The sequence below is a fragment of the Heptranchias perlo genome, chromosome 8, assembly GCF_035084215.1.
Source record: "Heptranchias perlo isolate sHepPer1 chromosome 8, sHepPer1.hap1, whole genome shotgun sequence".
In the NCBI taxonomy this organism is placed as follows: Eukaryota; Metazoa; Chordata; class Chondrichthyes; order Hexanchiformes; family Hexanchidae; genus Heptranchias; species Heptranchias perlo.
In genome coordinates, this window is record NC_090332.1 from 14,590,797 (window position 1) to 14,603,241 (window position 12,445).

General features: G+C 43.9%; 1 protein-coding gene across 2 annotated transcripts in view; it reads right to left on the reverse strand.

Annotated features, from left to right (window-relative positions):
• mocs3 (molybdenum cofactor synthesis 3) overlaps positions 1-12,445 on the reverse strand; it is a 51,481-nt gene that overhangs the window by 23,740 nt on the left and 15,296 nt on the right. For both annotated transcript variants that reach the window (XM_067988708.1, XM_067988707.1), the window contains one exon: positions 3,511-3,619. In XM_067988708.1, the coding sequence (XP_067844809.1) occupies positions 3,511-3,619 (109 nt within the window). The remainder of the gene's footprint in view (positions 1-3,510; positions 3,620-12,445) is intronic.

Sequence of the window (12,445 nt, forward strand, 5' to 3'; positions counted from 1 at the left end):
CTCTATGTCTGTAGCTATCCCCAGATCCAGTAATATTGCTAAAAATCTGACTAGCTCCGCTCAGATTCAGCATGTCTGTGCCAGTAAACGGCAGCACCTTTTTTTTTAAATGCAGAATTAAAAACAGTGGCTCCTTTACCTTGGAGGTGGGGTGTTTTGTACAAAGCTTGCCTTCACTGTGGGGCTACTTAGTTAACGGTTAGGAATTGTATGTGCAAAACCTGTCTACATTGCAGCTACGATGTGCAGTAGTTTTGCGTTGACTAATTTCTACTTCCTGTTCATATTTTTTTCAAATCCTGTTATGAGTTTTTTTTATAATCTCAAGTCAGAAACACTGAAAAAACGTACCTTCGCTCAATCAACAAGCTATACTCCAACGCGCTTGTACTCCAACATGGCGCGACACGTGACCTGTGACATGTATTAGGAACACCCTATGGCCTGTATTTTCCTCTGCTTCAAACACTTATACTATGCCAAGAATTTCTCCTAGCCTCTCTTTATACACATTACATTGTTGTCGCGTAGACAAACAGCAACCAATTTGCACACAGCACAGTCCCACATACAGCAAATGAATGATTGACCAGAAATGTTTTTTGGTAGTGTTGGCTGTGGGAAGAAAGTTGACCACGACAACTCCCTGCTCTTCTTCAAATAGTGCCATGAGATATTTTCTATCCACCTGAGATGATGGGGTCTCAGTTTAATGACTTGGTTGCAATTCCTTCATTGAGAAGTTCATCTTATTATACTAAAGACAAATACTTCCTGACTGTTGATACAACAGAGCATGCATTAATTTTATATATTTAAAGAGAGAGATACAGGGTGGAGAGAAGAATGAAGAGAGAGAGTGGTGTGCATATACGCCTCAAACAGCCTGTGGACAGAGGTGACAGAGATAGAATTAACAATTATAAGTCAAAAAATGTGGCTTCTCAGCCAATTAGTGAATAATTACAGAAATCTTGTTTATTAGATTTACAAGAGAATGCAAGCTAAAGGAGTTCTCAACATGATGGTGATGTTGAACACATGTAAAATATACGGTGTAACTGTTCAGAGGAACATTACGCTCCTCACAACACCCCACTCTTCTTTAGTTTCTACCCAGTACATCCCCCAGTGTACCATAATCTTTTTCTATTCTACTCCTCCTAGTGATACCCAGGTCTGGCAAATATAATGCACAATAGATTTGAGGAGCACAAAGCAAAGTACAGTAAACATACCAACTGCAAAGTATGATAGTAAGTAAATTCAGGTATTGTCTCAATAGAATGCCATTTCACAAGATAGGAAACAGCTCACAATTTTATTTGTGCCCTGACAAAGAAAAAGCCATTCTATTACTGCTGCAACTATAAACGGTTGCTTTGTATCTATGCTTACAGAACATTTTCTCTTCAAATTAATTCTCAAAAAAATGGAAATAATTCTCCACTTTGACCCAACCACTAGGTGGAGCACTTGATAATACCAGAAGCATGTTGCTTAAACATACAAACCAGCATGTCAGTGAAAAAGATAAACATGTGATTTTACATTGCAAACATCAATCAAGTGATCTCTCTTCCATTAAACTGCAGCTTTGACATTTTGAACACTATTGTTTTTGGACTGTTATAATTAAGTTATAACGGCCACCTAGGAGTGCAGTACATAGGATCAATGATTTGTTTCTCAACGGATACTGTTCTGCAACTTTCGTGTCTGCTTCCATCTTAGAATAATTGTACTTTCACTTCTCTAATCGAAGAACAACATTTTAGGATTTTTGTTCAAAGTTCTCCCCTTATGAGTAAGGAAAGATATACATAAAAATTAGAAATAAATTCCATAACTTCTCACCCTAATGAAGACCTAATATGTCTGCTCTGGTAACACTACTGATGGGGAGGTGCAACCTAAATCCCAGAACAGCTCTATTCATTTTATGGGGACCACACCTAAACCCTGGAAAATACAGTGACAGCTTGGGATACTGGCAATCCCTATAAAAATGAGTGGAGCCACTCCAGAAAGTAGGCAGCTCTTCCCAATCAGTGATATCGCTGGAATGGCCTGGAAAGAAGGTTTACCATGGCGCGAAATTAAAAGTTTTCTTTCAACAGAATGGAATAATATCTATAAAATATTAAAAGTCTTGTGTATTGCATGCACTTCCTATGTGACATTTACTTCCTATCACACTTTGCTGATAATACTCCTTATGTTGGCATATCCTCTGACTCGCCATGACAAGTGCCATGATGATCTGCTAGTTTCTAATTATTTTAAGCACCTGCGTATCTGGGGTTGAGACAGTTTTATCAAAGTGAGTGATGTTTTGCCATTCAAAGGAAAGGTCAAGTTGTGGATTGCAGAAGTGGTCAGGGCACAATATGCTACAACCCCACTGAGGAGGTTGGGGGTGGGGGGGGGGCAGTGGTGCTTGGTATAGAAGCTCACTGGTGTATCAAAATGACAGGTCATGAGGAAGTGCCAAGCAGTATCAATCAACACCACTCTCATACACCTCCTTACTAGCCAATTACAAAGCAACAAAGACAGGAGCCTGGGAGTACATGCCAAGGCATTGCAGTTGTGTGGGATAGGCTGGATGGACCAGTGGGTCTTTTCCTGTCTGTCATTTTTGTATGTTGTATGTCGTATACACAGGTACACAGAATTCAGGTATAGAATATAGCACGAGTGGGTGTAAATGAAAGGTGACAGGAAAGGAAGGAGAGTTTAGAGTAGTCTTTAACTGCTCCATAAAGTTGTCCAGTGAAAAACTAGAGCCATGATAAGTTATTTATTTACGGCTTTGGTGAGATCTCATCTGAAGTATTGTGTAGCCTTTTGGTTCTCCCCTCACTTCAAGAGGACATTTTGGCCTAGAGAAAGGCAACAAGGATGATCCCGCCTAAGTGCATTGAGCTATGGAGATAGACTTTGTGTCTTAGGTTTGGATTCACTGGATAGGCACAGACTTCGAGAGGATCTGATTCGGGTCTTTAAAATTATTATGGGCATCAATGATGTACAAGTGGATAGATTCCTTTGAGGTAATGGTGCTGGGTAGAAATAGGGACCACCCATTTAAAATTAGAGTGAGGTTGGATGTATGGAAATTTTATTTTTCTCAGAGGGTGATCAACCTATGGAACAGCATTTCCCAGGTGGTAGTGAGGACTGACTCCTTGCAGTCCTTCAAGAAGTGCATTTTTGGAAAACTACTTGACACAAGATTTTGGGTAATAGCCAAGAGTGCCTCCTGAGACTTGGCTGTTGGCTTTTGAAGGATCAGAGAGGACTTTTTCCACAGAGGTTTCCTGAATTTCCTATTGGGTTCTGTTTTATTTTGCCTCTCGCAGGAGGCAAAGAAGGTTGGGGTCATGGGGATGAGTCCACTGAGAAGTGGGGAGAGCACATATGGGTCCGATAAGAGTTTTCTCATCCTATGTACATTAACATTGAATGCATATCGTTAAAATCAGTAGTTGTCAATACAAGACTCACCTACTCCTAAGACTCCTCCATCTGAACAGTTAGTTACAGTCTCAGCTGGAGGTGGTTTTGGATACAGACATCTGTAGCAGGGGCCACCATTGTAATTATATACTGTGAGCTGTGAAGTTAACAAAATAGTTACATTTTAAAACTCTCTCACATCATGTCTAAAACAAACAAAAGTTATTATATGTACTTTTTACCCTCCCCATCCCCCAACAGGAATTTCAGACCCTAAATCACTATTTGTTGATTTACCTCATCTTTTGTCCTGCTCTTTGAGGTGGTGTCCTGCACTAGTCTACTAGTTGACCCTTCACCTCGGTTTCTCTTTTAAAAAGCAGATGCAGACATCTTCCAGCAGTTCCACATATTCTAAATTAATTTGTAACCTATAATGGAACCATTTAAATTTGGCACCACTGTAATAGGATAGCTTTGATACTGCTATAAAAATTATAACATTGTTTTTCTTTAGTCAATGCTGTCAGTAATGTGGGATTGACTCCACTGAACTCACTGCATATTCTGAAAGCCATGGAGCCCATAATAAAAGCTGAAAAACAGAACCAGTCTCAATCACTTCCCCCTCGCCCATCCACCAAATGGTCCAGCCAAGCTTAGCAAATAAAATCCAGTGTCACTTCACATAATGCATTTTAATTGCATAAGGCTTGCATCCATTGCTGCAAAAATACCAGCAAAAATATTTTAAGCAAAAGAATAATCAATCCCTTCTACTTATATATTGGACAACACGTCAACTGAAATGTGTTTCAAGGACACAACTCATCTTATTGTTGAATGACACTGATATCATTTCGATCGCTTGATGTGTTACTACCTTGTAACACTCAAATCTATGCATTATCCTCCATTTATAATACACACAATGTTATTTTTCTGTATCAATCAGTAAAATGTTATATCACTTTAGATTGAGATACATGGTATCTTTTAACTTGAATTTTAGCAATCAAGTAAGTAAGAAGTCAGACTGCTACGGAGAGACATTTTAAAGCTGTTGCCTTATTAGTATTGAATCCCTGGTTAGTAAGCATTACGAGGAAAATCATTAGGAGGTAGGAAACAGAGTGTAGGGATAATTGGTATGTACTCAAATTGGCAGGATGTGACTAGTGTCCCCAAGGATTCTGCACTGGGAACGCAGCTTTTCACTATATTTATAAATGACTTGGATGAAGGAATAGAGAGCTGTATATCTAAGTTTGCTGATGACACTTAGTTAGATGGCACAGTAAATAGTGTAGATGGGAGCACAAAGTTGCAAAGAGACATTGATAGATTAAGTGAGTGGGAAAAACTGGCAGATGGAATTCAATGTGGGAAAGTGTGAGGTCATCCATTTTGGACCTAAGAAAGATAGATCAGAGTATTTTCTAAAGCTAGGAACTGTGGATGAGCAGTGAGATTTAGGACTCCACATACAGAAATCACTAAAGGCAAGTTGACAGGTACAAAAAATAATTTAAGAGGCTAATGGAATGTTGGCCTTAATCTCAAGAGGGCTGGAATACAAAGGGGTGGGAGTTATGTTACAGCTGTACAGAACACTGGTTAGACCCCTCTGGAGTATTGCATTCAGTTCTGGGCACCACACTTCAGGAAGGATATATTGGCCGCGGAGGGTGTGCAGCACAGATTCACCAGAATGATACCGGGGATAAAAGGGTTGAATTATGAGGACAGGTTGCATGGACTAGGCTTGTATTCCCTTGAATATAGAAGATTAAGAGGTGATCAAATTCAGGTGTTTAAGATGATCAAAGGATTTGATAGGGTAGATAGAAAGAAACTATTTCCTCTCGTGGGAGAGTCCAGATCAAGGGGGTAAATCTTAACATACAGGCAGGATCTCAGCACGGGGGGGAAATCAATATGCGGGAGGGGGAAACCCGGAAAAAATTTTCATGCATTTTCTCGAGCGATCGCGACTCAATTGAAGGTCCTTAATGTGACTTCCGGGTTTTGAATCGCCAAGCTGCGCAGCGGGCGTACTGCGCACCCGAATGATGTACTGGGACCTGGATTATTTAAAGGGCCATTGCAATCATGTGTTTTGAGGGAGAAAGGAGAAATCATCAAATATGGAGCAGCAGAGAACAAGGCCAGCACCCCGGTTCAGTGACTCTTCGCTGGAGTTGCTGTTAGCCGGTGCGAAGAGCAGGAGGGAAACATTGGACGCGGCTGACAAGAGGAATCACCCTGCCTCTGCCAGCAAGAAGGCCTGGCTCGAGGTGGCAGAGGAGGTGACCAGCAGGAGCACCGTCTCAAGGACTTGGATGCAGTGCAGGAAGTGCTCTAATGACCTAACCAGGTCAGGAAAAATGAGTACAGTTACTGATTCACCCACATTCTGTGGTGCACATTACCTGCCCCCCTCCATCCCCCACATTCTGCCCTGCAAAGCCTACTCCATCACATCACTCCTCACACCCACTTAAGGCTCGGTGTCAAGTTACCTTCACTTTCTGTGCACTTCCTCACCTCCCCATTTGTGCACCCACCGCTCCCACTAACCCCAATCCTGATGCAATGTGATGAATCTATCTGATACTCACCCTCTGATGCATCTGTTTCACTTTCAGCCTGACCCAGAGCACTGCATCCATTGGGTGACCCTGTCACCCTCACTCACTCGCACGTCTGTACTTTCTCCACTTGTAGAAGAGAGTGCAAAATGCAAAGGAGAGGATTCGGACTGGAGGGGGCCCACCACAAACAGTGGCCCTGACAGAGGCAGAGGAGGAAGCCTTGGAGATCAGCTGGACACTGGAATGCCTGGCTGTTGGAGATATCGAAACTGGCACCCTGCAAACGTCTGGTGACAGAACTTTAACATTCCACACACACAACATGAATTGATGTTATCAATGATCAACCTGTTGCACACCTCAGGATGCTCATCACAACATCACTTCTGCGATGATTCTTAATATCGCTGTATGTTCTCTTTCGGGGTCTTCAAGGATTGCTGAGGCAGCAGACGATCTGGACAAGGGCGATTCCTCAGAGGAGCTCCATGCCTCTGAGGGCGCACCATCACATTATAGCGAGCCATGCACCAGCGCAGATACTCACACCTCGGTAGGTCCTATTAGACAGTTAGGTGGATTGTCACCTAGTGATTCGCCACTCACAAGTGAGTGCGAGTAGACACTGGTGGCAGGGGCAGCTGTGGAGAGTCTGCGTTGGTGGGCGCACTCCTCTCCAAGCTCTGCTCAGCTGGATGCAGATGTTGAACCCCGGGGGCCATCCTTGAGAAGGAGAATGTTCGAGGTAGAGATGCACCTATACAACGTAATGGAAGACGTGCCACACACACTCTCCACAGCTGCATCTGCTTCATTGTCAGGCTGAACCAGAGCAATGCATCCATCAGGTGACCCCGTCACCCTCACTCACTCACATGTCCACCTCCAGCATTAGTGGACTGGTGGCGCAGGTAAGTGCAGGAATGTCTGCGATGGAGAGAATGGTAGCCTCCATTGTGCTTCAAGCACAGCTCACAAATTAGTCCATTCAGGCCCTGACAACTGCCGTGCGAACTCAGGATGACTAACATTCTGCCGCCTTAAACAGACAGACAGATACTTCAGCATTGACCTCACAATGCATCATAGAGGTCCTCCAAACTGTTGTCCAGCAGAGTGGTAGGAGTGATGTGGCCATGGCCCTGGAGAGGGATGGAAGTGAGGACTCCACTCAAAGCGCTCCCACATCTCACACGTTACACCCCCCTCAACCGGTACCCACAATGCTGCCTCCTCTCCCAATGGCCGAGTCTGCCCCTGCACAGGTGCAGGTGCAGCAGTCTGACGGGGCCCTCACGGGCTCCAAAACCCAGAGGGCATAGGCAGGGAGCATCTCAACAGTCAGGGCAGGGACCTGAGCAACCTGCCACTACCTCTGCTGAAGCCACAAAGGATGCACCCCATAGAAGTAATAGGAAGAGGAAGGCAAAGGTTTTGTGATCACTAAGGGTATGCATAAAGGTATCTAAATGTCATGATTTTCATTTCCCTTTGTTTTTTGTTAGATTCACAATAAATGTCATACTTGTCACCAGCACTGCCATGTCTTGTCCATCCTTGAGTTCCTTTCATGAATGCGCCCTTGCATGTGCCTCATCATGAACGGCAAGACTTGACGCCACCCATTGGCCGCGTTTACAACAGGTGTATGTGTGGTTGATGGAGAAGGAGGGCTGGTGTTGATGGTGGTGGCGGTCATTCCAGGTGGTCTGAATACTTCACTATCTTCACTGCAGATCTCCTTAAGAGAATCTATCAAATATGAGTGACTCCCTGGCATCACGAGCAGCCAGGTGTGCCGCTGCTCTGCTGGTGGTTTGCCCATTGTCCTCCTCCTCGTCTTCTTCAATGTTAATGGCAGACGCGGGTGCTTCATGAGCGAATGGGACCTCATCCATCTGTAACCCTCTCTGTTGAGCGATGTTGTTCAGGACGCAACACACAACTATTATTCTACACACCTTCGCCGCTGAGTACTGAAGGGATCCCCCAGATCGATCCAGGCACCTGAAGCGCATCTTGAGCAGTCCAGTGGCATGTTCAGTGACAGACCTGGTGGTGATGTGACTGTCATTGTACCGCTGCTGTGCCTCGTTGGTCGGGTTTCTCACAGGTGTCATGAACCACATCTGCAGGGGGTATCCCTTGTCTCCAAGAAGCCAGCCTTTAAGTCTGTCTTGTGCATGGAAGAGGGCCGGGATGTTGAACTCACGCAAAATGAAGGAATCATGGCAGTTACCAGGGAATTTGGCACACACCTGCAGAAACCTCTTCCGGTGGTCGCCAACCAGCTGTGCATTGATGGAGTGCTATCCCTTTCGGTTGATGAACAGTCCTGGCTCACGTGCGCGTCTACAATCAATTGCGCTTTGTACCCATGGGAAACCAGCCAGAGTGTGGAAAATCCACTGCCCTCTCAATCTGGCTGATGTCGTCGATGGGGAAGTTGACGTAGTCGATGCCCTGGCAAACAAGCCATCCGTGACCTGTCCTATACACATATGTGCAGACAACTGAGCGGTCCTGGTGATGTCACCGGTGACAGGGAAGGATCCAGAGGCAAAAAAATTGAGGGCAGTGGTGACTAACTGCAACGGGCAGTACATGGCCACCAGATCCAGCCAGGAGCAGCTCTGCATGAAGGAGCCTGCAGATGTCTGCGACCACCTGGCGACTCAATCGGAGCCTTCGTAGGCACTGCTCCTCAGAGAGGTCCAGGAAGCTCAGCCTCTGTCTGTAGACCCTCTCACGTGGGTAGTGCCTCCTGCTCCTATTTTGGTCCCCTCTCTGCTCTTCTGCAGGTCTTTGTGGCGCACCTCTGTCTTGTGGAGCTGCAACTCCCAGAACTGCATGCCGTGCCTGCCGTGGATGGTGATGTGCCTCCTCCTCAGATGTACTGTAGAATAAATCCATTGTGCCCCCATCCTCATGTTGTCAGTTTGAGGGGGTCCAAAATGTAGGTAAATATGTGTGAACACAGAATTCTGAATGTGAACCAAAAAATCTCAGACTAAACACAAAGAACTCCCAGCCAAAGGTCTGACTGAGAGAACTGATTGCCCTGCTGCAAAAACTTACTTTTTCTTCACGTCAATCACTAGTTTAAAGGTCCAAATGGGTACAAGCTGCAACTCGCCTCCGTTTCAATGGCGTCTTTCAGAGGCCATGGGAGATATGTTTAGAAGCAGTTAAAATGGCTTGCGTAGTTCAAACCACAAAAATTTAACATCTTTAAGTACCTCAACTGGCCCTTTAAATATCATCCCGCCAGCTTTAAGTGCCGGCAGGACTTCCAGGTTTCAGAAGCGGCACGCACCCAAACGCATCTGGGTCAAACCCGGAAGTCGGCAGGTTGGAGACGGGATGCGGTCCCACTCCCAAAACGGAGAATTTTCGCTGCCCACCCGCCCCCAACCCACCCGCTCTTTGGGGTCAAAATTTACCCCAAGGACTCTTTATTCCTTCATCCAACTCATTTATAAATATAGTGAAAAGCTGCAGTTCCAGTACAGATCTCTAGGGGACACCACTAGTTACATCCTGCCAATTTGAGTACATACCCATGCTTTCTGTCTCCTATCTCCTAATGATCTTCCTTGTAATCGTTCCTAACCAGGGGTTCAATACTAATAAGACAACATCTCTAAAATGTCTCCCCATAGCAGCCTGATTGATATAACCCTAAATTAGAGCTAGGCAGTTCAGGGGTGGTATCAGCAAACACTTCTTCACACAAATGGTCGTGGAAATCTGGAACTCTCTCCCCCAAAAAGCTGTTGAGGCTAGGTCACTTGAAAATTTCAATACTGAGATTGATAGATTTTTGTTAGGCAAGGATATTAGGGTTATGGAAACAATGCGGGTAGATGGAGTTAAGATACAGATGAGCCATGATCTAATTGAATGGCGGAACAAGCTCAGGGGGCTGAATGGCCTGCTCCTGTTCCTATGTTCCTCCCTATTCGGATTTTTTTTTAGCATAACAAGCTACCTGTACAGACAAATGAAAAATTAGAAGTATAGAAGAGAATGAAACTTAATTAACAAACTTAGATTTAAGTCAGATTCTACTTGCACTTTATCAGGACTTTTTTTTAATTGTGCAGTTTGGTTTGTTGGAAGGCTGTCACCATTGGCTCAGAAGCTATCGGTGTGCGTCTCAAAAACCATTGTCTGAACTCATACTTCAGTGCAATACTAAGGGAGTACTACATTGTCTATTACATTTGTCAGACACAACGTGCCTTTTACAAACTATGCTGGACTTAATTAACCTATGACTTTTCAAGAAGAATAAAAAGATGTTTTGAGGCTGTTAATATCCCTGTGCTCTGATGAAATTTTCTTAATTTTGTTATCAGATAATATGCTAAAGGACAGCAGACGGACTGTGATGCAGCTAAATGTTAGGATCATGAAGCAGTGAACAAATGAAACAGTTGTTTGGTTTAGCCTGAGATAACACATAACTCTTTCTGCTTAGGAGTTCTTTCATACTTGAGCTGTTTTTTCATGCTCATGATCCAAGGAGAATACAATGTGGTTAAGGATTGGAGAATTTCTACTTGCTTCTACATCATGCATTTCTGTGATTGTATTCCAACACAATATTTGTGCTCGCTGCAAAAGGCAGCTTCCATAAGTGAGCCCGCAACTTCTATGAACTGAAACTCAATCTTATGAAATAAATGGAAAAGCATGCCTTAGGATTAACAATACACTTTTGTACCACTGGGATATGCACCATAGGGATTGCCGACCACATGCGCACCTCTAGGAACATAGGAATAGGATTCAGCCATTCAGCCCCTCAAGCCTGTTCCGCCATTAAATTAGATCGTGGCTGATCTGTATCTTAACTCCATCTACCTGCCTTGGTTCCATAATCCTTAATACTCTTGTGTAACAAAAATCTATCCTCCGATAGGAGGAAAAACACCATGCTTACAGGTCTGGCTAAAACTACTAAACAAGTTTATTATGAGAAAGTAATAAACAAACAACCAAATTAAATCAGCAAATAATATAGCAATCTAGTAGTTAACTGTCCCTAATATTTTAAACCATTTTCTGAGACCAATATAGTCAAGCGCTATAAATTCTCAGAGTCCTTCAAACTGAGTCTTTTGATGAGCTTCCCAAGTAAGCACTTGCCTCTGAGCTCCAGTGCTGCCTTGCTTCCCACAGTTGAACGGAGTGAGCTAAAACCATGACAAAAAAGCTACAGCAATTACACCTGGTCCGGGCAGCTTCTCATACATCAAATCAAAGTGACTTTTCCTCACTAAAAGTTTCTAGGAAAAAGCCCCAGATCCTTTCTAAACAGGCAGTTAAACAAATTTATAAAGCTTTTATATCTTCCTCGCAGATAGGAAAGGGCAGGCTGCAAATTCCCCCAGGCTACACTGAGTACTACAGACATATACAAACTACACTGCTCTCTGAGCAACTGCCTGTTACTATCTGAATTCCTGTCATTCATCAAGTTCTAGATAATTTGTAACTTCCTAAAGCTCATCAACAAAATTGAAGGCATCCCATTCAGCTCTATCCAGCACCTACATCCCTCCATCAGTCTCCCTGGCTATTCCCTCAGGCTAAGCCCAATGGTGCACAATCCTGGCGTTTGTTTGACTCTGAGCTGAGCTTTCTATCTCACATCCAGTCAGCTAATAAAACTGTTTTCGTTCACCTCCGGAACACTGCCCCTACCTCAAATCTTGTATTGCCAAAACTCACTCATGTCTTCATCACATGATGTGGAGATGCCGGTGATGGACTGGGGTGGACAAATGTAAGGAATCTTACAACACCAGGTTATGGTCCAACAGTTTTATTTGACGAAGGAGAAAGCCTCCGAAAGCTTGTGATTTTCAAATAAAACTGTTGGACTATAACCTGGTGTTGTAAGATTCCTTACATTCATCACATGAAGATAGAATTCTCCAATGCTCTCATCAGCCTCCCCACCTCCACCCTTCACAAACTTCAGCTAGTCCAGAACTCTATAGCCTGAGTCCTCTGTTGCATAAAGTTCCACACAACCATCACTCCCACCACCACCACTGTACATAACCAAGCTTCATTGGCTCCCACCCCAGAGGATCAAAATTCTCATTCTAGTTTTCAAATTCCCCCATGGTCTTTCCTACCACATCAATACTGTGAGATAGGGTAAACTGTCACTTGGAAAGGCATGGTTTAATCAGGGATAGTCAGCATGGATTTGTTCAGGGAAGGTCATGCCTTACAAATCTGATTGAATTCTTTGAGGAAGTGACAAGGAGGATTGATGAGGGTAGTGCAGTGGATGTTGTCTACATGGATTTTAGTAAGGCATTTAACAAGGTCCCATATGGCAGACTGGTCAGAAAGGTAAAAGCCCATGG